Source organism: Micromys minutus, assembly GCF_963924665.1.
Source record: "Micromys minutus genome assembly, chromosome: 3".
Taxonomy (NCBI): Eukaryota; Metazoa; Chordata; class Mammalia; order Rodentia; family Muridae; genus Micromys; species Micromys minutus.
Window position 1 is genome coordinate 33,294,369 of NC_137972.1, and position 25,936 is coordinate 33,320,304.

At 45.7% G+C, this 25,936-nt stretch overlaps 1 protein-coding gene across 3 annotated transcripts in view; it reads left to right on the forward strand.

The window, feature by feature from the left end:
* Window positions 1–15,360: 15,360 nt before the first annotated feature.
* SRGAP3 (SLIT-ROBO Rho GTPase activating protein 3) overlaps window positions 15,361–25,936 on the forward strand; it is a gene marked incomplete at both ends in the record, with an annotated part of 211,084 nt that continues 200,508 nt past the window's right edge. For all 3 annotated transcript variants that reach the window (XM_080914537.1, XM_080914536.1, XM_080914538.1), the window contains one exon: window positions 15,361–15,427. In XM_080914537.1, the coding sequence (XP_080770663.1) occupies window positions 15,361–15,427 (67 nt within the window). The remainder of the gene's footprint in view (window positions 15,428–25,936) is intronic.

The following is a 25,936-nucleotide window of genomic DNA, read 5'->3' on the forward strand; positions in this document are numbered from 1 at the left end:
GCATTTGGGATGTTTGGAACTATGAAGGTTTTAGTTCAAATGCAACACCAATAACAATAACAAACACAAACAGAGGAGACCCTGGGCGGATGTCACTCTTACTCTCCTTCGGCCTATCCTTTGCTTTTGTTTTCTGAATTTATTGATGTCAGAAGTGTAGAATTCCTGGGAACAGTAGAACAAAAAATACTAGCAGCATTTAATAAACAAAAAGGAGTTTGTTAAAAACAACTCACTGCTCAAATAAAACGATAGCAGCAAAAAATAGAAATAAAGTTGCATTAGACTCTAGCCACCTTCTGCTCACAGTTTCTAGTTACTATGTTGTGCCTATGTGACACTTTTGCTGACCACATGGTAGACTAGGCTGGCCTTGAACTCATGGAGATCTGTCTGTCTCTGGCTCCCAAGTGCAGCACTAAATTCAGCTAACATGTACACTTTTATTATCAATTTTAAATATGACATAGTAATATTATATGGTATTAAAATCATCACAAAACCTATAATACTCATAATTCTGTGTAATAAATAAATATTACATACATGCTTTACATGGAATTTTCCATATGGGCCTACAATTGTGGTTCTGCGTTCTGGCCATCTCTGGAGTGTGAGAATGCTGCTTTGGCAGGCAAAATGTGAGCACTAGATTGCATTCACCCTATGCCTGATGTCAGGGGGAATGGGCCCACAGGAAGGAATGTTCAGGAAGGGAAGCTTATTGGTTAAACTCTCAGGGCCTCTAGATACCTTATTAGCATGGGGAACTCTATTCTGATCTATGTGACCATAGGTCATGTTCTTATGTAGGGGAATATGGTCACATTACAGGGGCCTGGCTGGAAGCAGGCAAAGCTCCTACTATCCTCTCTGGTATGGGGTTCTGTAGCTTCCAACCCACTCAACCTCACCAAGTTTCCTGGCATGGTCCATTGCCCACATACAATGCTCCCCCCGAGAGACAAAGAACACCTAACAAAAACAGCAATACCAGACATGCAAATTCCCCATTTGAGTATCAGTCAGGGTTGTCCAAGAGACTTCCACACACTACAGACTAATGTCACTGTCTGTGATTTCTTCCAGAGGTATAAGGTAAGTTCCTACTGTTGGAGAATACCACATACTTCAGGTATAGGGCCTGAGCCGGAACTACTTTGAATGCCTTCTTCAAATCAGGACCAACTTCCATGGCACCAGAAAGAATCATGAGAACTTCCAAATGAGGGAAGCAACCAACAGTGCTACCCAGCAATGCTGTCAATAAGCCACAACAACGACCAGCATGGTATGATGTGCCTGAGGGTGCACTAGTGGTCCACAGACCTCGGCTGGAACCAGCGGTTCTCTGATTGGATTTAAATCCTGATCAACAAGAGAGAAAGAGCCCATGCTTGGCCCTGGAAACCTAGCCACCTACAGTGATGTCATGGGTCTTGAAGGAAAAGTTTATAGCTATCACTTTATTCAACCGGCACATCTCCTAACTACGTTCTAAGTGTTTGTTCAGATAAGTGCAGTCCTCACTCCTCATCAGGGAAACTTGTCGTTGTAGCAGACAGAAACAATTACAGAAAACTGGAAACAATAAAAATGCAGAGTTGTAGAACATACTTTTCGATCACATGGCACATGTACTGTTGTACTGTCGGGTGCCGTCCCGGTGGATACATCGATAATACAACTCAGGCACCTGAGGCTTAGAGATCATTTGGAAAGCTGAGGTAGAAAGGTTAAAAGACACAGATGATCAGTAAGTGTTCTGTGAGATCTCTTTTGGATTTCATGAGAGATTTCGTGTCTCTTATGGAGGCCAGAAGCGGCACCATAAAGTCTTAACAGCGTGGGGATAAACACATAAGCTAATGAGCAGAGATACAACAGGAACTGGAATGCTGGAGTAGTTGGGGAAAACCAAGAAGGCCTCAACCCTGCACAAAAACCTACAGGCAACTAAGGAAAGCTGAGACGGGGAGAAGTTGTCTTACGCAGGGAAGAGCACACCAGTTGGTTATCTACTACCAAATGGTCAGTCCTAAGACATTCCTACCAGTAACATCATACAGATTGAGCAGATAACACTTAGAAACATATTTATTTATAATTGTGCAGGTAACAATAATTAATGAAAAATAGCCCATGAATTTGAAAGAGAGCAAGGAGGGATATATGAGAGGGTTTAGGGAGAGGAAAGAAAAGGGGGAAATGATATAGTCTCAAAACACATTATCATCCTTAGAGCTATTTCCCATATGTAAACACTGAGTAGGTATGACTTGTGTATATGTTTGTTTTGATACATGTGTGCATGTGTTTTTGTGTGTGCCCCGGAGTCCATGTGGAGGTCAAAGGTCAACTTCTGTATCAGTCCTGATCTTCTATGCTATTTGTTCACAGCTACCTAGGCCAGGGCGATTGCCAGGCTTCCCAGAATTCTCCTGGTGTCTGTTGTCACATGATAGGAGTTCTGAGATTGCAGACATGTGCTTCTTCTGTACATATCATTTTATAGGTTTGAGGGATTCTACCTAAGGTTGCCCTACATGCATGGCAAATGCTGGACCCAATGACCCACTTGCCCAGCCCTCTGGTTCCAATGCATGCATGGCAAATGCTGGACCCAGTGACCCACTTTCTCAGCCCTCAGGTTCCCAAGCATGCATGGCAAATGCTGGACCCACTGACCCACTTTCTTAGCCCTCTGGTTCCCATGCATGCATGGCAAATGCTGGACCCAGTGACCCACTTTCTCAGCCCTCAGGTTCCCAAGCATGCATGGCAAATGCTGGACCCAATGACCCACTTGCCCAGCTCTCCTCGTATATTGTTTAAAAGAGGTTCTCAAAGTATGGTATCCAAACTGGCAACATCAGGAGAACCTAGATATTTAAAGTTTTCAGCCCTGCTCTAGGTCTCTTAGCAGCAATGTGGGGTTCAGAAATAGATTAAAAGGAAACCCGGCAGATTTTTGCTATATCAGTACTTGAGAACCATCTTTCCTTTTTGGTCCTCTAAGGATACGTATTCCATCTTGAAACTCCCTAATCTTATGACCTCCTTCTCCAAACACCATCATACCGTTTTATGGGCTTGGTTTGTGGGGGATACAGTTCCGTACATTGCCAATTATATTCTAAGATGACATTTGTGGTTTTGCTAGGACACACTTTCTTATAGACTATTGGAATAAGGGTCTCAGATTCTTGCTTCTTGTTGGCTAGCAACCACCTCAGCTTTCCATGAGTCTCTCCAGTGTGACATGTAACTTAACCCCTCAGAGCCCAGCCTTCACTCTTTCTAATCTGTGGAATGGGGGGATATTATAGTTACTTCAGAGCTGTTGTGGCAACTCACTGTGATAATACTGGAAGTGATTTTCGTGCTCAAGTTTGCACATTGCCAGGGCTTGTCCAAAATGCTAGCATAGGCATTTCAGTGCACCTGTACTCTGGAGCACGGTCAATGCCACACCTAGGGGTGTGCCCCATCCCCACTGCATCATAGACACTTTCTCACAGAAATGCCAATGCAAAAACCTGCTATATGGAAGGTAATCATAGACACCACTGGCTTCTGCCTCCTTACAGAGGGGAGTGGCTCTGTCCAGCGCACCAACCCATGGCCCCATGTGGCTCTTCACATTTCAATCCCTAATATAAAACCCAGGTGAAAATTCAGTCCTGAGAGACCCTAGATCCTGTATAGGCAATTCTTAGAGCTGTGTCCCAGAAAACTAAGTAGTCACAGTTAGCTGCTGTGACTCCTTCGTAAGTGAACCCCAGCCTCTTGGGTCAGTCCTCGGAGTTTCCTTCTGAGCCTTTAGCACTGAACCCCTTCCCACATTTCCCTTCAGCAAGACCTGGCTTCTCTGGGATGCATGGTTTTTAAGCCATTTTTGTGGAGTTGAGCTCAGTTTGTCCTGTCTCTTTAACAGTTGCCTCTGGACTCTGGGGTTCTCTGTTTTGGTTGATACCTCAAAACATCTGTGCCTACCTGTGATGCCTTAGACACAGTTTCACAAGGTACTTTCTAGAAGCCCTGGAGGCTGAATCTTTCTCAGTCATCACTCAGGACTGGTGGAGGGGTGGTGGTGCTGGGGAACTTGGTCTTAACACTGTGGGTTAATGTAGATGACCTAATCCTCACTGAGTTGACATAAAACTGGACTTAACGTCTGTTCTGAATTATCTTTCTGCTTAAAGAGAACCCAGGAGGGACCCTAACTTGCAAAAAAAAAGATATCATTCAGCCTGATGCTGATTTCATTTCCTAAAGTGATTGAGTCCAAAAACCATTTTAATTGAATTCAGCCTCTTGACCTGACACTGACTTATTCTCCCTCCTCCTGCCTTCCAACATTACACAGGGGAGGAGGAGGGAGAGGAGGAGGGGGAGGGGGAGGAGGAGGAGGAGGAAGAGGAGGAGGAGGAAGAAGAAGAGGAGGAGGAGGCGAATAGAACAATTCACATGGTTTATAGGCCTGGCCATTTCCACATTCCATAAAGCCCAGATGACCTGATAGGAAACAGCTGCGCGTTTACCAAAGCCTGGTAAGGCCTCATTACCACCCCACCTCCGCACAGGGGGTGACAGGCTCCAAATGGAGTGCAGTGGAGGGAGTAATTAACTCTGCTGCCCTGGCACCTGGTGCTTCTGCCTCATACCTAAGGTCAGTGCAGCAAACAAACTCTGGGGGTGACAGGGGTGCAGAGGCCTCAGTGACAGGGGGAAGAGAACCAAGTAGAGGTCCCGGGTGGGGTTTCATTTGTCTGTATTTGTATGGTGTGGACGCGGTTTTTCAACCACATGGTACATGTCGGGTACTGTTGTAGGGGAGACAATCACAGACATGGCATCTGCCTCCTTCATCCTTAGGGAGCTCTGCAAGGGCATTTTCTTAGTCAGTGCTCTATTGCTATGAAGAGGCCACTCTTCTTCAAAGCTCACCCCTAGTGGCTCACTTCCTCCACCAAGGCCACGCCTACTCCACCAAGGCCACACCTACTCCACCAAGGCCACACCTACTCCACCAAGGCCACACCTACTCCACCAAGGCCACACCCAGTCCACCAAGGCCACACCCAGTCCACCAAGGCCACACCCAGTCCACCAAGGCCACACCTACTCCAACTACATCTCCCAGTAGTGCCAATCCCTATGAGCCTATGGGTCATTTTCATTCAAACTCCCACAGGCACTAACACCCCGCCCTCCCCAGCCACATGCGACTCTACATTTCAACTCCTTAAAATAAAACCTAGATGAAAGTTCATTCTGCAGTCAGATCTGTTGTGTTTGGAGTGCTCAGTAGCCACCCCAAATAATATCACTGTGGACAGCACAGGTACAGAGCATTTCCCCATCACACACAACTGCCTCAGACATTCTGGCCTGGTAGGCATATCGGGGTAGAGTATGGAAAACAGTAACAAACTTCAGATACTGACATGCAACGAAGAAGGCAAAATTTGAGGCATGCTAGAGTTGCCATGGAAGGAAGTGTGCTCTCTGAGAGGAGAGCACCAGCAAAGGCCTATGTATTCATGTATATCTCTATGTATGTGATATGCATGCATGCATGTATGTACATGTATGGCGGGGCTCAGGGAACAGGAAGGAAAGAGTGTGAGATGGTGTCAGATACTGGGTGGAGGCCCAGCCATGAGGAGCCAAGGGGAAGAGGATGCATTCAGTTCCAAGTGGAGGCCACAAGAGAATGTTAGGATTTGCTGCACATACTGGTCTGGCTCCTGGATTAAAAGGTTAATAGAGAGGCAAGAACAGAGGGAGAGAGGCCAGGAGTGAGCTATTGAAGGTGCTCTAGTGAGAGATGTTGAGCTCTTGGCATCACAAGGCAGAGGAAGCAGCTAACCCCAGAGGGAGGCCACATTCCTGATGGTTATTCTGTGGGAGGCAATTTGTCATCTGGAAGAGAGAGAGAGAGAGAGAGAGAGAGAGAGATAACACCTGAGGACTGACTCCAGCAAGGCAGTACTTTCCAGCACAAACACATATGTCGTACCTGACTGTTTTGTTTTGAGATGGGGTCTTACTATGTTGTCCTGGCTGGCCTGGAACCCACAAAGATCCATCTGCCTCTGCCTCAGTGCTAGGATTAAAGGTGTGCACTACCATGGTCTTCTTGGTGTTTACTTATTTTTGAAGTCAGGCTTACGTTGACTTTGAAATTTTGACCCTGCTACTTCCACCTTCCTAGAACTGGGGTATACATGTGCATCACCACAGACAATTTTATGTCTCTGGGGCTCCAGCCTGGGACCCACTGCAGACTAGGGAGGCACTGTTTCCAAGTAGCCCTCAGGTGGTCTTTCTGAGAAACCTTCTATCACCCTGAACTTCTCCATTGTGCTGAATTTATTGTTGCTTGTTTACTTGTGATCTTTGAGACAGTAGGGACAAAACCTGCTATATTAAATTCAATATCTACTTTATACTAGGTCCTTGAGAGATGTGTGTTGAATGAGTGAGGAAATTAATTCATTAAACATTGTTGATTCATCCCATTAGGGCTAGTTGCTTTTCCTCCTCAATGCCTTTGTTTTCTCACCATTTCAATGTTTCCTATATTGTGGGAACAGCAATCCTTCAGGCTTCCTGTCCCAAGTGCCACACCGAATCACATAGACCACGTGCCTTATCTAACATTACATTTTCTTACGGTTGTAGAGGGTGTAGTAAGTCTGAGGTCAGAGAACATGGCCATGCTCTGATGAGGGCCTCTTCTTGATTTCTAGATTCTTTCTCAGTCTTCTGTTTTTAGAAAGAAGAGAGGTGAGAGGGAGGGAGAGAGAGAGGGGGAAGTGGGGGGAGAGAGAGAGAGAGAGAGAGAGAGAGAGAGAGAGAGAGAGAGAGAGAGAGAGAGAGAGAGAGGGCCTGTCACACTTTTGTTCAGGGCATGAATATATGAATAGGAGATACATTTAACCATTGCCTATCCCATACTTTCCAATTAAAAAGGAAAATCTCTTGAAGAGTATGTTTGGCATACACCTATGTACCTAGTTTGAGGCCAGCTTGGGGCCAGCTTGGCCTGCAGAATGAGACCTTGCATCAGGTTTTTGTTTTTAATTTTTTTTTAAGTTTAGAGTATTTTGTCTTTGTTTATGTCTGTGCACTATCTATTTGCAGTGCCTACAGAGGCCAGGAGTGGTCATTTCCCCTAAACAGTTCCAGACTGTTGCAAGTCATCATGTAGGTGTTAGAAATCAACCCAGGGTTCTCTGCAAGAGCAGTCAGCACCCTTAGCTACCACAGAAGGTTATCTTAATTAGGAACAAAAGCCAGGTCACAGGACATGGTTTGAGGTGTATCAGAAAGTGCAGCCAACCATCCAAGGATTACACATGCTCTCCCACATGGCTGTAGGCTCTAGGAGCCTCCTCTGCACAGGGACAGGACAATGCTTCTTCCAAGCATGGTGATCATAAAAGAGGAAAGGGGGGGTAATCCAGCCTCTTCTCAGTAATTCTCAGAGACATACTTCATGCCCAGGGGAACCATAAGAGGTGGGGGTGGGGTGGCTGGTGTGCTTGCACAGATAAGATCTCAAATACACTGGATGCCACAATACAAGCGCCCCACTCTCTTTAGAAGCATGCAAACTCCGTTGGACATGAAGCCAAAAGCTCGAGTGTTTGAATGCCTGTTCCTCTGTTCGCCAGGATCAGGACTCAGAAGCCATCTGTGAATCACTGTCCCTGGGGCTGCTCAGTCCTTAGATGGTGAAGGGGGACATCTGGGCTGTATAATGGAACATGTTCTTCTTGGAAAGGCATAGGACTTCTGCAGCATCCCCTAGACGCTACCACATGCTCAGTGTCGGGTCCTGACGGCTAAGAAATGAATTTCCTGGTCTCTCTTTCTTCCTTTCCTTCCTGTTCCTCTCCCCAACTTCCTCTCTTTCTTCCCCAACTCTTTCTCTGTGTCTATTTTCCTCCCTCCCTCCCTCCCTTCTTCCTCCCCCCTTCCTTTCTTTTTTCCTTTCCTTTTTTTCCTTGCTTTTATTTGTTTGAGACTAGATTTTGCTGTGGAACTCACTAAGTAACCAGACTGGCCTTGGACTCAAACAGATCCACCAGCCACTGCCTTCCAAGTGCAGAGACTATAAAGGCCTCTCTCTCTCTCTCTCTCTCCCTCTCTCTCTCTCTCTCTCTCTCTCTCTCTCTCTCTCTCTCTCTGTCTCTTCCCTTTCCGTTCTTGAGACAGGGTGTCATTTACTTTGTACTGGCCTCAGATTTACTATGCAATTGAGGACGACCTTCGTTTCCCATTCTTTCACCTCTGTGTCCCGAGTGATAGGATTAGTGGCATGTGCCACCACTTCTGGTTTATGCAGTGCTGGGGATGGAACGCAGGACGTTAAGGTCAGGTCAGATGTGCTGAATTCCTGCCTGGCTCTCCCCTGTATTAGTTATGGAATGTCTGTACCTTCCTTTCCCCATCTATAAAGCGGGAGCAGTCTAACTTACAGGCCTGGTTTAGGTTGTGGCTTTGGATGAGAAGGTTCCAGATAATGTTATGCCACATGTGGCACTTCTGCTACAGGTCTTACATGTCCCATTCCAAGTGGTTTTTATTCCTGCTAACTGCTTCTTAGAAGACAAGATGTTAATTTTTATGCATTCTTTTTCTTCTGGAATGGCATTTGATTCTCTTATGGAAACTCCTCCTTAGCCTCTGGGGCCAAGCTGATTATTTGGGATATAACCTCAGGACCTGCTTACTATATTCTGACCCCTCCTCCATATAGCCATGGTTCTGGGCTAGCTTGTACTAGTTGACCATTCCCAGGATATTTATAGAAATTTTTGGGAAAAAAGTCTTTATTGCTGGGATTGTCAGGTTGAGAGAACTTAGAGCTGCTGGGGGCCATTTTTACCATTTTATGGGGAGAGCCTGCTACCCTACAGGAAGAAAAGATGAAGAATTAGAGAAAGACAGAGTCCTGTTACCTGGATCTATCCATACCTGATAGATGCTGATCCTGAGTGGAGTGTGTAACATTCATATGTAGCTTCTTTTCTATTGCTTGCCAATCACAGCCTTCACTGACTTTCCATCTAGGCTGTTGGTGTTTTTCTTACAGACCTGAAGAATTGATTTGTTTATTACAGAGGTGAAATGCAGAATACAGAAACTTAACCACAAAGGGTGGAGGGCTGGCTCTGAAGTTAAGAGCACTGGCTGCTTTTACGGGAGACCTGAGTCCAATTCCCAGCACCCAGGTGGTGGCTCATCACTGTCTGTAGCTTCAGTTCTAAGAGATTTGAACACTGTTGTGAGCTCCATGTGCAGTAGGTACACACAGAGCATATAGTCATTCATGTAGGCAAAACAGCCACATACATGAAATAAAATTAAAATAAAAAAGGCACATTGAAGTATACAATCAAAAGATATTTAGCACCTTTATAGAGTGGCAACTACCACCTATATTTACTTCCCAAATGAGTCATTACCAAAGAGACTCCAAACCTCCAATATTTCATATAAAAAAAGCCCCTTTATATTGTGACCTTTTGTGTCTGTCTTCTTTCACTTAGCAGCATGCCTTTAAGATTCATCCTCTTGGATCTGGAGAAGTTGCTCAGTGGTTAAGAACACCAGCTGCTCTTCCAGAGGTCCCGAGTTCCCAGCAACCACATGGTGGCTCACAACCATCTCTAATGGGATCTGATGCCCTCTTCTGGTGTGTGTCTGAAGACAGTTACAGTGTATTTATATAAATAAAATAAATACATTAAAAAAAATCCATTCTAAGTCGCATATCAATACTTAACTTATATAATAATATATAATATAATGCTGAATATATAAAAACAGAAAAATGCTATTCAAGTATACTGATATTTTGTTAATTTATTCATGTTTGTAATGTGATAGTTTGAATGTAACTGGCCCCCATAGGTCCATAGGGAGTGGCACTAATAGGAGGTGAAGACTTATTGGGGGTAGGTATGGCCATTTTGGAAGAAGTGTATCACTGGGGGCAGGTTTTAGGTCTTACATAGGTTCAAGTCTTGTTCCCTGGGACAGTATTTCCTTGTTGCCTGCAAATGAAGATGTAGAACTTTTGGCTCTTCCAGCACCATGACTGCCTTCACAGTGCCATGCTTCCTGCCATGATGAGAATACACTAGACCTGTAAACCTGTAGGCCAGGCCCAGTTAAATGTCCTTTATAAGAGTTGCCTTGGTCATGGTGTCTCTTCACAGCAATGAGACCATAAGACAGTAGAATTAAAGTTGTTTTCAACATTTAATGATCATTAATATTGCTGCTAAGAGCATTTGCTATATGTTGTTGTTAGCATTGTATATGGGGGGGGTTGTATGTTTTTTAAAAAGATTTGCTTGTTTTCATTTTATGTGTGTGGGTGTTTTACCTGAATACATGTTTCTAGACTATGTGCATGCAGTAGCCAGTGAGGTCAGAAGAGGGGGTTAAATCCCCTAGAACTGGAATTACAGACAGGTGTGAGCCCCTGTGGTGGTGCAGAGTACCATGTTTGGATCCCCTGGAAGAGCAGCCAAGTGCTCTTAACTGATGAGCTATCTCTCCAGCCCTAAAATTCCTATGGTTTTGAATGCTGGAGGAATCAGTCTCGGGTTTGTGATAGGCATGGTACATGCCGAGTTCTCTTGACTTTGCTTGTCGAGTTTACATTTTTCTTTATTTCTGAGAATTTCATGCCTTTGTGTGATGACATATCTGCAGCTCATCTACCTCCCACTTTCATACCTTCCCCCTTCCTTTCTTCCTCCTCTTCCTTAATGTAGCCCACTTGGTCCAGGTAGGGCTGCTCATCAGGCAAGGCCATGGGGATCAAACCCAGGCCTGCAAGTGCTAGCTAGGCAAAGCACTTTACCACTGAGTCACAGCCACAGTCCCATTATTACCAACTGGCTGAGTTAGTTATATTACATCCATTTTTCAGAGCCCAGTTTGAAGGCCAGACTTCTTTGAGCTGGCTGTGGATGCATTAGCTGGTGGCAGTGTGGAAAAATGTCACAAAATTAGTCATCATGAGCTGGAGGCAGGGTGTGTTTCTAGTTGACCAGAAAAATAAAATTGCCTTACACCAAAAACTGTTCTGGCCATGCTTCCTTCGAACACAGCCCCTCCTCCTCCCCACCCCCACACTTTTTCCTTCTTTTTTTTTTTTTTTTCCCTACCAGGAAAACAAACCGGTTGGGTGAGTTTTGTATTATTCTTCTGCAATTGTAACTTAAGCCATACCAATGGTCATTTGTGATGTTTTCCTTATATTTTTAACCTCCAGTTTGTTTAATGGAAAACTTTTGCTTGAAGCTATTAAGGCAAACCTAACCATGGAATGAGAAGCTACATAAGGACCTGAGAGGCATTATTATAATCACGACTCCTCTTTTGGTTAGCTCCTTGGGCCTTGCTATTGGTCAGACCTGCATTTCAATGAGTTCCAAAGTGGGTGTGGTTACCTCATACTGCTATCTATGTTCCTGGACAAATTGCTTTTCTGCTCTGTGCCTGTTTCCCCAGTATGAACATAAGGATTTTTACAGCACCAGACCTAATAAGTTCTAGCAAGGACCTGTATCTATGAGATCTATATGGAATACTTGGACTCTCCTCTATACAGAGGGAGGCCATAATAAAAAAGTAAAAATTTAGGGGCCTGGAGAGATGACTGTTAAGAGCCCTGGCTGCTCTTCCAGAAGATCTGGGGCTGAATTTCACACCCACCTGGCTACTTACAACTCTCTGTAACTCCAGTTTCAGGAAATCTTACACTTTCACATAGACCTATATGTCTATATGTAGGCAAAATACCAATGCACATAAAGTAAAAACAAATCATTTTGTAAAAAATTAACTTTGGCACAGTGATTAAGAATGTTGGCTGTTCTTATAGAGAACCCAGGTTAGGTTCCAGGTACCTGCATGGCAGCTCATAACTCCACTTCCAGGGAACTGATACCCCTTTTGGCTTTCCTGGGCTACAGGCATGTTCCTGGCACACATATGCACAAGCAGGCAAACATGGATATAAAACAAAATCAAATCAAATCAAATCTCAGTACAATTCAGGAATATCTAAAGTACTTCAGAAAAGGAGCCTAAGGGGAAAAGAATATTCCCAGGACTGTTCTAATCCTTGGTTTTGGGGGGGGGGGTGTGGCACAGAGATCAAATCACAAGGTTTTGCCCCTTTTCAGTTACAAATGTATAGGGAGGGGGTTTTGGTTTCTGTTACCGCCCCATGAAGAGTAAACGTTGGCAGTAGCAATTGGTTTCATTCAACAAGGAACAGTGGCCCATTTGGAGGGGGTTGTTGCAGAAGGGCAACAGTCTGAGTGACCCAGACCCCAGTGAGCTGTGGGAAAGGTTGGAAGGGACAAGATAAAGCCACAGTGCAGGGGCCCTGCCTAGGCCACCGACCTCTTCCCAGGAACAGAAGATCTGAGACAATATAGGTTCGATAGGTGACTTTGTGGCTGTGTGAGCCTTCCCTTCCCTTCCCTCCTGTCTTCTTTCTCTTTTACCTGATTGTATCCCCAGTGTCTGTGAAGTCCCCAACCGTCCGATGCTTGGCCCCTTGGTGGGGGTGTGTGTCTCCTTGGAACTGTCATTTGATAGACGGTTATCACTGAAGTTGGGAGAAGGCAGGAGGCCACTTATGGAGGCTACACAGCTGGGATGTGGCAGGGCCTGACTGTAAATCACCATCCTTCTGAGACAGAAACTCAGCCCTGGCTGTTCAGCAGGCATTTTCTGACATATCTCACTTTATTGTTCCACGGCTTCTTGGGACATTCCCATGGCTCAGTGCTGTTGTGTGTCTGACATGCATGTGTTGTTTAAAAATTCTCCTCATGGTTATTCCTGCTCCCAGCAGCCACAGAGAGCACAGAGTCAGTCACCTGCTCTAGTCTTACAGGCTCCAGGCTCACAGAAGAGACAGGAAGCAATCTGGTTAGTTGCGTATTCACATTCCAGGGCATAGTGCACTAACTCCATTTTTTTTTCTCTGAGGATCTAGGCTTAAGGCAGAGAGGTTAATCTCTGAGCATATCTTCCTCTAATGACACTTGTGGCTTCTGCATAGCAGAGGACCTACATGTCCCAGGGAAGGGTGTGGCAGTAGGATGTGGGCTGTGACATCTGCGTATGAACTCCGTGACCCCTTGTCTCTGTGTCCAGAGCTATAATAAGTGTATGATTCACCAGGTGGACTGATTCTGTTCATTCCTTTCTGAGCCCTTGGTGCTGGCCCACTGGTCACACTACACGGGAGGACCCTGTCTCACTTTGCCTACTTCTTCAGGCCTGAGGCCTGTTCTAACTGTGCCCTCCCTTGGGGAGCTCTCAGGAGCTGGTGTGGATAACTTGCTCATTTCTAAACCCAAGCCAAATTACACATTGGGTCATTCCAGGAGGACAAGTGTCTCATTTGAGACAGCGATGGGAGTTTCTTTCAGTGAACTCTTGGGCTCCCTCATGATAGTTTATTGTCAGTCATCCTATGGTACTTGATGCCAGTTTGACCTACCACACTGGACTATTTGAAATGCCAATGAGATTTGGACTCTCTAATGAAATGCTGGAGACTCCTACTGAGTCTTTACTGCTGGTGGATTGTCTGGGTTGGAATGCTGGTGCCCTGGTAAGTCATTTTCCACCGTGGAGGTACTTAAATGGGATGTACCCCCTAGGATGCTGGGGTTACCATAGTTACTTTTACTTATAGGGGGCTTACTGTGTGCCCAGGTACTGGGCCAAATTCTGATGCTCAATCCCCCCAAAGCTTTTAACATTTTCAAGACCCTGTGTTTTGTAATATTTTCAATTCTTAACACTTGTCATTTTCACCCATTCTATCATTCATTGTGTAGTTAAATTCTGTTATATCAACCATCGCTGGGAGAGCACTTGGAAAGCAAAGGAGAAATAAATCCATGTTTTACCGTCTTATGGAGACTCTTTGTCTTTAGAACGCCAGTGAGCCCATAAGTAAGCTTTTTGTTTGTATTTGTTGAAATTGTCCACTAAAGAGTCTCCAAAGAGAGCTTATTTTACTAGTAAAGAAACTGAGGCAAGGGAGGCGGGATGGCGCTGTATCACCTTCTCTGAGCCTGAAGGCAGCCCTGCCAGCCAGATGTCTCTGCTGAGCTGAAACAATCCCTGTTGTCAAGTAATTCTTTCAAAAATATCAGTGCCCTCCCCTGCATGCATCAGGCCCTCTGCTAAAGTCTCAGGCAGAGTAGTAACTCGACATAAAGTTGCTGGTTTGAGGGTTTGAATTCATTTTCACAACGCAAAGAAAAGAATCTTTCTTATTTTATTTTACTTTTTTAAATCTCCAGCCCAACTACTACTAGCTGGAGTTTGCCTGAGTCTCCCAGGCATTCCCAACCTGATTTTCCCCCTCCTGCCGCCTTCCCTTTTGTGAGCATTTCTTCCTCTTTTTGCTTGCAGGCAGTTCAGCTCTCCTGTAGGCTACAATGTGTCAGTTGTTATAAAATCCGGGAGGCGGAGTCTAGTGACGAGGGCGGTGTGGGAGAGCTCAGCCAGCCCTGCAGGGTGAGCAGTCCGGCCCTGGGTTCAGCGGAGCTAAAACGCTACAGCCAGAAAACTTCCATCTCCCTCTCCTGATCTTGATCCTCACCGGACAGCAGACCCGAGGCGCCGATCGATCCGAGGGAGGATGAGAGATGACCGGTCGTTTGGCAACCTGACCATTTCCTTAGCAGAGCCTTCCAAAGCGAACCGGAGACTGCCCACAAGACCCAGGAGGCGCCGCGCCTCTTCTGGATGTGTGTGTATGAGTGAGCAAGCGGGCGTGTGTGTGTGTGAGTGAGGGTGTGTGTGTGTGTATATGAGTGTGTGTGTGTGCGCGTGTGTGTGTATGCGCGCGCTTGTGGTGTGGATGGGTGTGTGCACAGCACAATTGCGTGGAAGCGTGTCTGGGTGAGTGTGTGTGTGCACTCGTGAATGTGTTTGTATGCGTGTATGTGTGTGTGTTTGTGTGTACTCTTGGCTGCTATTATTATTATAATTTTGGAAGAAAAATCCTGGAAATCTGGGGCAGGTTATGGTACTCCCAGGGTGATTTTTTCTTTTGCAAGAGGAGTTGACCAGAGCAAGCCACTAGAGCCATTTCCCTGCCAGCAGAGAGCATTTTCCTCCCAGAAGAAGGATTTCAATCCCTGGCTCTGCAGCCAAGTAAAAGAGATTAGCCCTGAAACCTGTGAAATCAACCATTGCTGTGTGGTTACCCAGGCTGGGGAGAGGACTTGGAAAGAAAAGAGAGAAATAAATCAAGCAGCCTGTCAGGTCTTTTTGCCACGTTGGAAGATGTCATCTCAAACTAAGTTCAAGAAAGACAAAGAGATCATTGCTGAATATGAAGCCCAAATAAAAGGTGAGCAGTGGGGCCCGAGGGACTTTGCCTCCTCTCCCCCCCCCCACCCCCCCCCCCGCCTCTCCCTTTGCTGTCTTTTCCTTTGCCTCCCTGCCTTCTTGAGAAGTTGCTATGCAGCAATAATCTTATTGTAAGGAGGAACGGTGCTGGGCGCTGGGTGCACAAGTCCAGACTGGCTCCTACTGCAGATAGCGCCTGGGCTGGGAGCGTGAATTACGGAAAGGGCAGAAATGTCTGCATTGCAGGTGTGTGAGGAAGGGACTTTAGGAGTGTCGCCGCTACTCCATCATCTTGCCAGTGATATGTCACTCTAAGGCCATTTTTGACAGTCAAGGTCTCCTCCCAGTCACCACCACTGTGAAAGCCCTTTGCTACTTATGTATATATATTTTGAACTGCTTCCCCATCCCTTCTTTTGGCTCTTGTGGGTGGTTGTTTTTTTGCCTAGGCTGCCTTCTCTAGGCTGAAATTCGAATGCATGAGTATGGGTTGCAGGGGGTGGGGGGGTGGGGGTGGGGGCCACAGCATCCTTAAGTAGCCCTTCTTTGTCAGTGTTTCTTGCCTGGTCTGGGTTGCCGTGGATTAACTGTTATGGGACATATTGATCCAGACTAATGCAGGCATTTAAGCATAAAGAGAGAGTTCTGTGCAGAAAATGTATTATCCTCCAGCGTGCAGCCTGGTCTTTCTGTGCACCTGTGTTTCGGGTCATCAGCTTTGGTTAAAAGCCAACACCTCAGTGTGCAATTTGGGCTGTACTTGGCTCCCATGGTTCTGGGGAAAGTCGGCCTGCTAGGAGAGTGAGATGACCTTTGGGTGCTGGTTCCAGCTTTGGTGGCACAGAACCCACACTTCTTGCAGAAGCCGCTCCCTAAATCGTTGCTGGCAGAGAGGAAGAGAAGGGCCACAGTTGCACAGCTAAAAGAACAAGCAGCCTCTGCCCTGGGGCCAGACGGTGGGCTTCCTTCACCCTCAGGGTTTCTAAGCAGGGAGAGCTGAAGGTTTCTTGCTCTGCCTCCCCTTTGTAGAGCCTGTGCGGGAGAGTAGCTGCGGCTCTAAGCACCCATTTTCTTGCCAGTCCTTGGCTCTCCTTGCTGCGGCGAAGGGCGTGTTGTGGTCTCACACAGAGTGGGAAAACTGCATCTTCAGTGGGTGTGGAGGCCTGGTTTAGAGGCTGTTGAGCAGGGTGCTGCTTTGAGGTTCTGGTGACCAGAGGATGCCACGCCTGTTTCTATGCTGCCGGAGGGCTCCACACTGCAGGAAGCCAGTAGCCTCAGGCTGTCGGTCTGTCCTGTTGTTTGTCCTGCTTTCAACCTTCTGATTTGGGGGCAAGCTTTGGAGAACAAGCGTGGGGTGGGGATGGGGACTTTGTGTTTTCCCTGTCTTTTGGTTGTGGGCCCAGTCAGGATGTTAACCATCTCCTGGTGGATCTCAGGGATAATGGAAGGGAGGTCTCTCCCCTGGCCTCCTCCTTAGTTTTCAGCTCAATGTCAGATACAGTGACTTAAATGTATCAGCCTTGCTGACAATTGACAAACAAGCCGTTTAGCTGCCAGAGACTGGGATTCACCCAGCCAGTCAGAAGAAAAACCAATTTTCAATTTTGTATATCTACTTTTTAGGGAGTGAATTTATACACACACACACACACATACACACACACGTTTTTGTGTATATGTATGTTTTGAGAATATATATGTGTGTGTGTATGTATATGTGTGTATATGTATATATATATATGTTTATGTGTGTGTATGAGTATGTATATGTATGTTTTGAGACTATCTTGACTACTTTCTTTTTAAATTGAGATTCCCATAAGAAACGTTATGACAGACAAGAGAAGGGGATGTTTGCACCGTGTGTCTTGGTAGGAAATCTGCTTGGTAGGAAATCTCTTTAAAGGCTTGCTAGCACCAGGCAATCAGCCTTTCCTGAGTACCCAGGAGGCATCAGTTGTTCCAGCAAATTCGCTTTCTTTCACCTTTAACTTAACAACTGACCAACACATACAAGCCAACAGAAATGGGTTTCTTCAGGAAATTTGTCCAAAAGATCTTGTCCCTTCTAGAGTCTGGATGTCTTTACACTCTGGTTGAGTTTAATTTTTTTTCACCTGTAGTTGGCATCCATAGATTCTGATCGTAGGACTGATGTACCTCAGGCCCTTTGAAATCTTTCCTCCCAACGTGTTATTTGTTGGCCTGCCCTGGCAGGTAGCTCAGTGGTAGAGCACTTGCTCAAGTGTGTGCCAGGGTTCAGCTTTCATCCCCAGCCTTGTTTGTTAATTACTCTGGTAAGGATTGATGGGACCTCTGGTTTCTGGGGCTCAGTCCCAGACTTCACTGCTCTTGGCCCACACGATGCACAAAAGGCTTAGAATGAGCCCAGGTGCAGAGGTAAGACACTGAGGCCTGGCGGTGTTCAATGACTTACCCAAGGTCGCAAGGCCGGTATCTTCCCAGGCCTGGTGTCCCTGGTACATTGTCTGGCTGACACAGCCCCTTGAAGGATTGATGTCAGTAGCAGATGGCAGTGTTATGCCGGGCACTGGTGGCCTCTTGATGGCGTCCCATTGTTCCCATCTTACTTTTGTCCCTCGGCCTTTGTGGCTTGTCTCTGAGGAATGTTTGATCCATGAGCGAAAATAATGCTTTGTGCCAGTTACTTTCATTAGACAGATCTCATAGATGGTGGATTTTGTGATCGAACTTCTGATTGTTTGAAATGATGTTGAGTTTCACTGACTTAACAAAGGATGGGTACTTTCAGATAGCATTTCCTTTGTAAACATGTTTAGATTCAAGCCTTCTCTTGCCTCCCAGATATCTGAATCTGACTGTAGACCTGTGCTTGTGTGTTCTAGGGATGGGAAACTCAGCATCTTCTAGGTTCATAGATTTTGTTTGGTTAGCTATGGCTCGTGGAAATCTTTTTTCCTTAGATGGTATCACCTAATGCTTCTATAGGTTTTTCTTCTTGGAAACTTCTTAGAACAGGACAGACTTGTCTCTGTGACTGTCCACTCTTTGGGGGTTGGGAGCCACCAGTTGTGCCCCTGACTGTACTTCCTCTTAGTTGCTTTGGTAACACGAGCCACTACTGTTTGCTGTCTTCATCATATCACTTGTGTATTTGGGGGTTGTGTGTGTGGGTGTCTCATGTAGCCCAGGATAGCCTTATACTGTCTAGCCAAGGATGATTTTAAATTTCTGATCCCCTTGCCTCCACCCACCTCCTACGTACTGGGGTTATAGCATAACCACATAGCTGGGTTTATGCCATGCTGGGGATTGAACCCAGGGCTTCCTGCATGGTAAGTGAACCGCTCTGCCAACCAACAGAGCTACAACCCAGTCCTTCTTTCACCTTTGCTCTGCTGCTTCCTGGGTTGCAAATCTCAACGTGTTGGGTGCTTGCAAGATAGGAGGCAGATGATTTGAGGGAGGTGGCACACCTTACTGACAGCGGTAGAAGGGGAGGTGACAGTTACGATAGATCCGAGGGCACACTTCCTGTCCAAATGCACAGTCATTCTTAAGTGCGACCATTTGTTGTCACTTTGAAGCCTGCCTATAGTTTCAATTTTTTCCACAAGTGCCAGAAACTTGCAGGAGAGCTTCATGGTTTTAAAGAGGTTTTCCAAAAGGCTGCCCCAGAGATTTAACTGTCCGTACTTTATCAATATGGTGGAAGAAAGAGAACAGTTGTCCTTCTTTCATGCTGCTTGCAATACTTCTAGTATATCCCTGTGGTACCTTTGCCCTTTGGCTCTGCGCACTGCCTTTGCCGCGCATGCGCGCTGCACATCTCCGCTCTCCTAGGCTAGGGATTGGGGTACATTTGAGCTGGCACATTCTCGGTTCCCTGACTCAGGCTCCAAACAGACATTACTTCCTATCTTAGGTTCTCCTAAGTGTCCCTTTACAATCTGCTTGAGAACCTTGCTTGAGAGTGACATTACATTCCCTAGCCGGAAACTGGCAGGTTGTCGCCCGTCCCCGTTTTGAAAACTCAGAACATTTGCCAGTTTCCAGCTTCTTGGCATCCCGCTGTCCTCCACAGTTCTCTTGGAGATCACCGATCGCATTTGGGGATCTCATCTGCCGAATTCTCTCTACCCTGAGCTCTAATTGCTCTCGCTGCCAGACATAATGGTCACGTTCACTCACTGTGTTCCTGTTTCCGTTTCAGCCCAACCAAGAATTGAAACAGGAGTGTGGTGACTGACTTTAGGAACATTTATATTTATCGCAGGCCAACTTGTAAATCGTAAAACTGAAAAAAAAAATGGGGAAAGATGAATAAGTGTGCAGGTACGGAGAATAAGCATTCAGCAGAGTGTATTAATCTGTTGGTCGAATACTCATCCAACCAACGTCGAACATGGACCTTGTCCTCAAGCCTTGTGTGGCGTTTTATGAGAGATTAAGAAGTATAGGGTACTTTATTTACCTTCTAAGACCTCCCTTAGAAAATGACAGTAAAAATAAGAAAAGATCAAGAAAACCCACAATTCAACTTTGCAACTGTCAGAATGAGCTCAAGTCTTGCAGGGAGCTTCCTCCATGTACCTTCGGACGACTGGAGAGCCTCCTTAGGTTCTTCAAGCATTTCAACAGGATGAAAGAAGGAAAGCCGGGCAGATGGGGAAGAACTGTAGGGAGTGGTGGGGACTGTGGCCAGCAGGGCAGCTTTAGAGGTACACGTGCCTCTCGCTCCAGCTTGTCATTGCCTGGCTGGAGTGTGAGCCTTGGGTGGGCAGTTCGCCCACTGTTGGGAGGAAACCTGAACTGCAACGAAATCTCTTGGTTGTTTAAACCATGGCCCAACTTTAAAAAAAAATTCTACTCTCTCTAACCAAACACATTGGTGAAATAAGGCCGAGGCAGCCCATTTGGCCACCAGCTCACAACTCACGGCCTTTAAGTTAAAGTCTGCAAAAATCCTAAGAGTGGAGCCTTAGCCACCTTCCTCTTTAACTTGGTCATTGTTTTTCTAAAGACAGACCTGCGGTCTTACTGCTACAGTAGAAGTTTTCCATCTCCCCTCCTCAGATGCTCCACACTCTTTCTCTACCACTGCCTTTATTCTCCTCCTGATGCCTCTGCTCTGTTTCTTCAACCCCCATTACCCTGCAAAGGCTGTCTGGATGGTCTTCCTCCTCCTACGATGTCTTCCCAGCTCTCCTAAGCTCTCCTTCCCTCTGCCTCTCCACCCTGAGCATTATTACTCTTCATCAAAATCTAGAGATTAGACCTTCATCCATGAATTCCCAAGGGCAGAATCGCATGGAGCCATCTTTGTTTTTCTTCAGTGTGCTTAGTTTGTAACTGGCTGTGAGTGATCGGGAAGTGTTTCCTTTGCCACACACCCCTCCCCAACCTGGACTGCGCTTTTACTTCTTTCTCCCAGTTCAGGTGGCTGGCAATTCCAAGATCAAGGTGCCAGGAAATTAGGCTTTGAGTGAGAGGCCGCTTCCTGGCTTCTAGACAGCTGCATGCTACTTGTCTGCTCACTTGGCCTTTCCCCAGAGCATTCTCACAAAGATCAAGCACTCAGCATCAGTAAGGGACTCACTGTTGGCCTTATCCCTTACCTCTCAGTACCATTGTGCTGGGGGTGGGGTGGGCTCACACATGCATTTCGGAGGATACAAACACTTGGTCAAGAATATCACACTTCCAGTTCTATTGAGAGGAGGTGCTTTACTGTGTGAAGAAAGACCCCTCCCTGGCTTGCTGAGCTTCCTACATTGTCTCTGGTGTTTGTTAGTAGAGATTTGGTGGAGGATGTGTTGGGAGCTAGTAGGTCTTGCACAAATCTTGATGGGGTGCAGATTTCCTTCCAGCTGCCCCATCAGTAGATCTAAGGGTCCATTTTGGCCATTTCTCGAGAGAGTTCCTCTCCCATCCACTGGGCAGGTACTGTTACTGGCCACCCTTTGGTTTATGTAATTCTAGTTAGTGGAGGAAGGTAAGTGCATTTTCTCTTATTTGGTGACCTCTCTACCTCTGCTAGAGACTCACCAGTTCTCTAGATGAAGAGATGACGTTTAGAGAAATAAAATCAGTTGCATTAGACTCCGAAGGGGACCCTGGTAAAGCTAGGTTCAAAAAAGAATCCATTTTCTAATTTTCACTGGTGCAGGAAGATAAGATGCTGATTGGGTCAGCATGGTGTGTTGGGTGAAAGAAAATAATCGTGTGTTCCAATTCTAGGATAAACCAGATGAAACTGGCTTCTGTCACCCTTGGCAGTATTAGAGGTGAACTGAAGAGTCAGGTCTGTCTCCCCGAACTTTGTCCATCCCGAAAGCCTCTTACCCCAACTGGTTTGGGAGATCCTTTCTTGGCTCATGGTTTAAAACATGTCAACCTGTACAACTCATAGATTACCCATGTCTTCTTGTTCCCCATTCCTGATTCCTACAGAGCTTTTATCAGGAGGCAGTTTGAAGAGGGGCCGAGGGAAACAAATGCATGCCCATTTCTGCTAAGTAATGTCAGTGTGGTGCTGTGTGGTCACCCACAACATGTGAGCTTTGACATTTTCAACTGTGGGGTTCTCAGCTACTGACTTAAATGGCAATTTGGAAACAGCTGTGTCCTGATCAACATATGCTGCCTGTAGGATATGTGTGGGTGTGTTTGTCTGTGCGACAGTACAATGTGTATGGTGGTAGGGGATGTTCAAGGTGTCTTGAGTGGACTTTGCACTGCCCCTAGAATTGTGCTCAGTGATGACTGCGCAGAGAAAAACTGGGGAGTCCATGACTCCTGCAGCTCTGAATAAATCAACCTGGGCCACAACTCAGAGGCATAAGAAATACGCTTTCTTTCCTTTCTTCTGTCACTTGGTTTCCATGTCATGTCTCTGGATGTCTCACCATTTGCTGGATGACAATTTGGGGCCTCTCTACTGATTCCTCTAGGGTTATGGCCTAAAAGCGAGAGCGATGTGAGCCATTGGTTATAATGTATGATCAGTCTGAGTGTGTCAACTTCAGAGCTGGAGTGTCATCTTTCTTATTCAGTCTTCAGTGGTCAGTCCATGCTAGTAATTATTCTTTGACCTTTGGATGCCTTCTTTCCTTATTTCTTATATGTAATATGCAGAGATGGAGGGGCATCATGTCATTCACATGCACACTGACTCTGGACATTGTCCTTTAACCATCTTGGTTGTCCCTGTGAGCCGTGATCTCTGCTCTAACAGAGGCTCTGTCTCTTTTCAGTTCCCATGAATCTGGTAACCACTGCACCTTCCTTCCCCTGTGGTGGGTGGAGTAGAGAACAAAACTTTTTTCCTTATAGACCCATGACTTCTACATTCACATTATTTTTCTAACTCACTTCTCTGGCGTAAGAGATTTTTATCTGCATATTTGTACATGCATGTGAATATGCATAGGTGTACATAGCATAAAATGAGAGGAAAGGTGATATTCTCACACTGAGAAATCAGGTTTTCTCTTTTAAAGATTTATTTGTGTGTGTGTGTGTGTGTGTGTGTGTGTATGTGCGTGTGTGTATGCATGTGTGAGTGTAGGTGCCTAAGTGCTCCAGAAGAGGGCGTCATATCCCCTGCATTTTGAGTTATAGGCAGCTGTGAGCCACCTGATATTAGTGTTGGGAACTACTTGGCTCCTGTGCAAGAGTAAGAATTCTTATCCACTTAGTCTTGAGGTCTTCCCAGAACTTTTAAAGAAGTTTTAAAAAACAATGACCTACATTCATTGTTTTCCTGCTGTTTTGTTTGCTTTGTTTTAGATACAGACTCATGCATTCTAGGTCTTGTCAAACCCAGGGCCTTGTGTATGGTAGGCCAACACTGTACTAACTGAGCTACATCTCTGGCCAACCCACATTCTTTTCTTCCCAAGGACTAAGTACTTGAAAGTCCAAAGTCCAGAGTTGGCTCTTTCTCCATATTATCTCTGAGCTGATTGAAAACGCCATGTTCTCTGAATTGAAAAGGGACAACAGTGACCTTAGAAAACTGTTTACTATTTCTGCATGTGGGGACGTTTGTTCCTTCCTCATCATCATGGCCACAGTATGACACTGATCAGTTCTTGGTGGGATTGACATGACCTGGGTCTTTTTTGGTTGAGAGAACTTAGTTGTCTAATGTGACCTTTGCCTGCTAGATAGCAGTGACCAACCTGCCCCAATTTGTGACAACCAAACAAATTTCCAGATACTACCAAATGACTTCCAGGAGACAGACTTATCCACATTGACAGCCATACTTCTAATTGGTCTTCTTCTCTTATTTTGTCCCCATGGCCTGTCTCCCAACAGCAGGGCATCTAGCAGATGTCCTTACAGTGAAGTGTGATGTCCTCTGTTTACAGTCCCTCAGTAGTGTCTGCTGATGTCTTTCATCAAGGACCCTAGACTGCTCTCTCTAGTCTTCACTTCCTGTCCGTTGGTCTCTGCTGACTCCTCAAGGTCTCCAATTTCCCCTTTTCTAGAATGCTTTTTTTCCTGGATAGCCACTTGCTTGGCTCTCTGGTACTCAGCTTAACTCTCTGGCTACCTGTTACCTCCAAGAGCCATGCGGCAGCCCTTCATTGGTCAGCTGACCGGAGTTCTTTAGCATTCAGACTTCATGGTGATTCCCTCCTGTGTTTATTTATTTGCTTCTCTAGAGCTGAAGCTAAGACTGATGCTGAAGTAGTGGTTCAGGTTTGTGTTTCCAGCCTCAAAAGGCTGAGTAAGGGGTGGGGGGGGAGGCAAGACAAAACTCAGAACTTTGGTGTCCCTTGTTTGTGGTTTTCTGGCAGGCAAAGCTTCTCCTGGTGTCTTAATAGGTACTCACAGTAGGTGAACTTATTGGGTGCTCACAGTAGGTGAGCTTGTTTGAATGTGATGGACTTTGTGATTACACAGATGTCGTCTCCAGGATGCAGCAGATCTAGGCTCCCGCCAGCACAGCTGAGAGGTGACTTAAAAGGGGAAGGGTCTGGAGATGAGACCCTAATGCAGAGCCACGTAATAGATGACTTAAGGCGGTTACTGATAGGTTAGTGCAGGGAATAGAACACAGTCTATTAGCTGAATTTCTAATACGTATGAGATGGGAAGATGGAAAGGGCCAAGTGTTCCTCAAGCTCCTCTTTCACACTTGGTTTTCTAGAAAGATGTACAACACAGTGGCATCTACTGTGGTAAGAGTGTTGGGGCCCTGTACTGCGGATATTCAGATAAGGAATTGAGTTGTTGCCTTGGAGAACTGTAGAGGTCGTAATAGGAGCACAACTTTTTTTTGGGGGGGGGCAGGTTTTTGAAGGGTAACTAGAAACTCTCTGGGTAGTGGAAAGCATTTTCTGAAGAGAGAATAAAATGGTCATAAGGCTGAGAGGTCACCAAGGGGCCTGGTGTTTGGGAGACGATGATGCATTTGACCTGTGGATAATGGGAGTCTATGCTGGAGAGACTGAAACGCTTTTCAACCAGCAGGTCCCGTGAGTCTTTGACCACGGACAAGGTGCTCAGTTCATTCTCCCCAGCATGGAGACACATATCTACGTTGTAGCATTTGTCAGAATTTTCTTACTTAAAATTTTTTATTTGAATAATTTAAATTACATGCATGTATGTATGAATCTATGTATGAATGTATGTATATGGGGTAGGGGTGTGTGTGTGTGTGTGTGTGTGTGTGTGTGATGTATGCAAGTGGAGGTGAGAACACAACTAGTGTGAGTTCATTCTCTACTTCCATTGTGTGGGTTCTGGGCAAGCACCCACTTGTCAAGGTATGTCTCGAGCCCTGACTGCTCCCACTGGTACAGGCTGGTTTATCGTCCCATCATATGGGCAGATGACATTTTGTTTATTGACCTGTTTGTCAGTGGACACTGGCGTTGCTCTTGCATTTCAGATATTCTGAATAATGCTGATACAAACAACATGACCACAAAAGTCACAGGTTTTTTTTTTTTTTTTTTTTATAACTTCATTTTTAATCATGGTTGTTTTAGACGTTTATTATTTCAAAAGCTTTAAAAATAAAGAAAAATATAGAAAGAAGGAGAAAAGTCTAGAATCTACTTTTGAGGTAACTGCTACAAGCACTCTGTGCATTTCTTTCCAGACCATGTCTGTCTTCTGCCAAATCTGTTATATCTCTGTATGTAGTACAAGAGAGAGAGAGAGAGAGAGAGAGAGAGAGAGAGAGAGAGAGAGATCACGGCTCAGGGATATAGTCCTAGTGCTTGAGACAGAGCAGGGCTCTACAGTGTCCCAAACACCCAGGTGAGGGCTTTGTGTGTTTGCATGGGATGGCTGAAAGGATGCTGAAAACTGTTCTATTGTGGGGGCATGGCTTGTCTCCACCATTTCTGACCCAGCTCTTTGCAGATCTTCAAAACAAAAATGTATAAAGGTGAACTTCCCATTTAGATCTGCTTCCAAACCCACAGCCACTCCTGTCCCTTCCACTTCGAATGTCCCCCTTCCTAGTTCCTGTCAGTCTCCCTGCCATTCTGCTTTCCCTTAA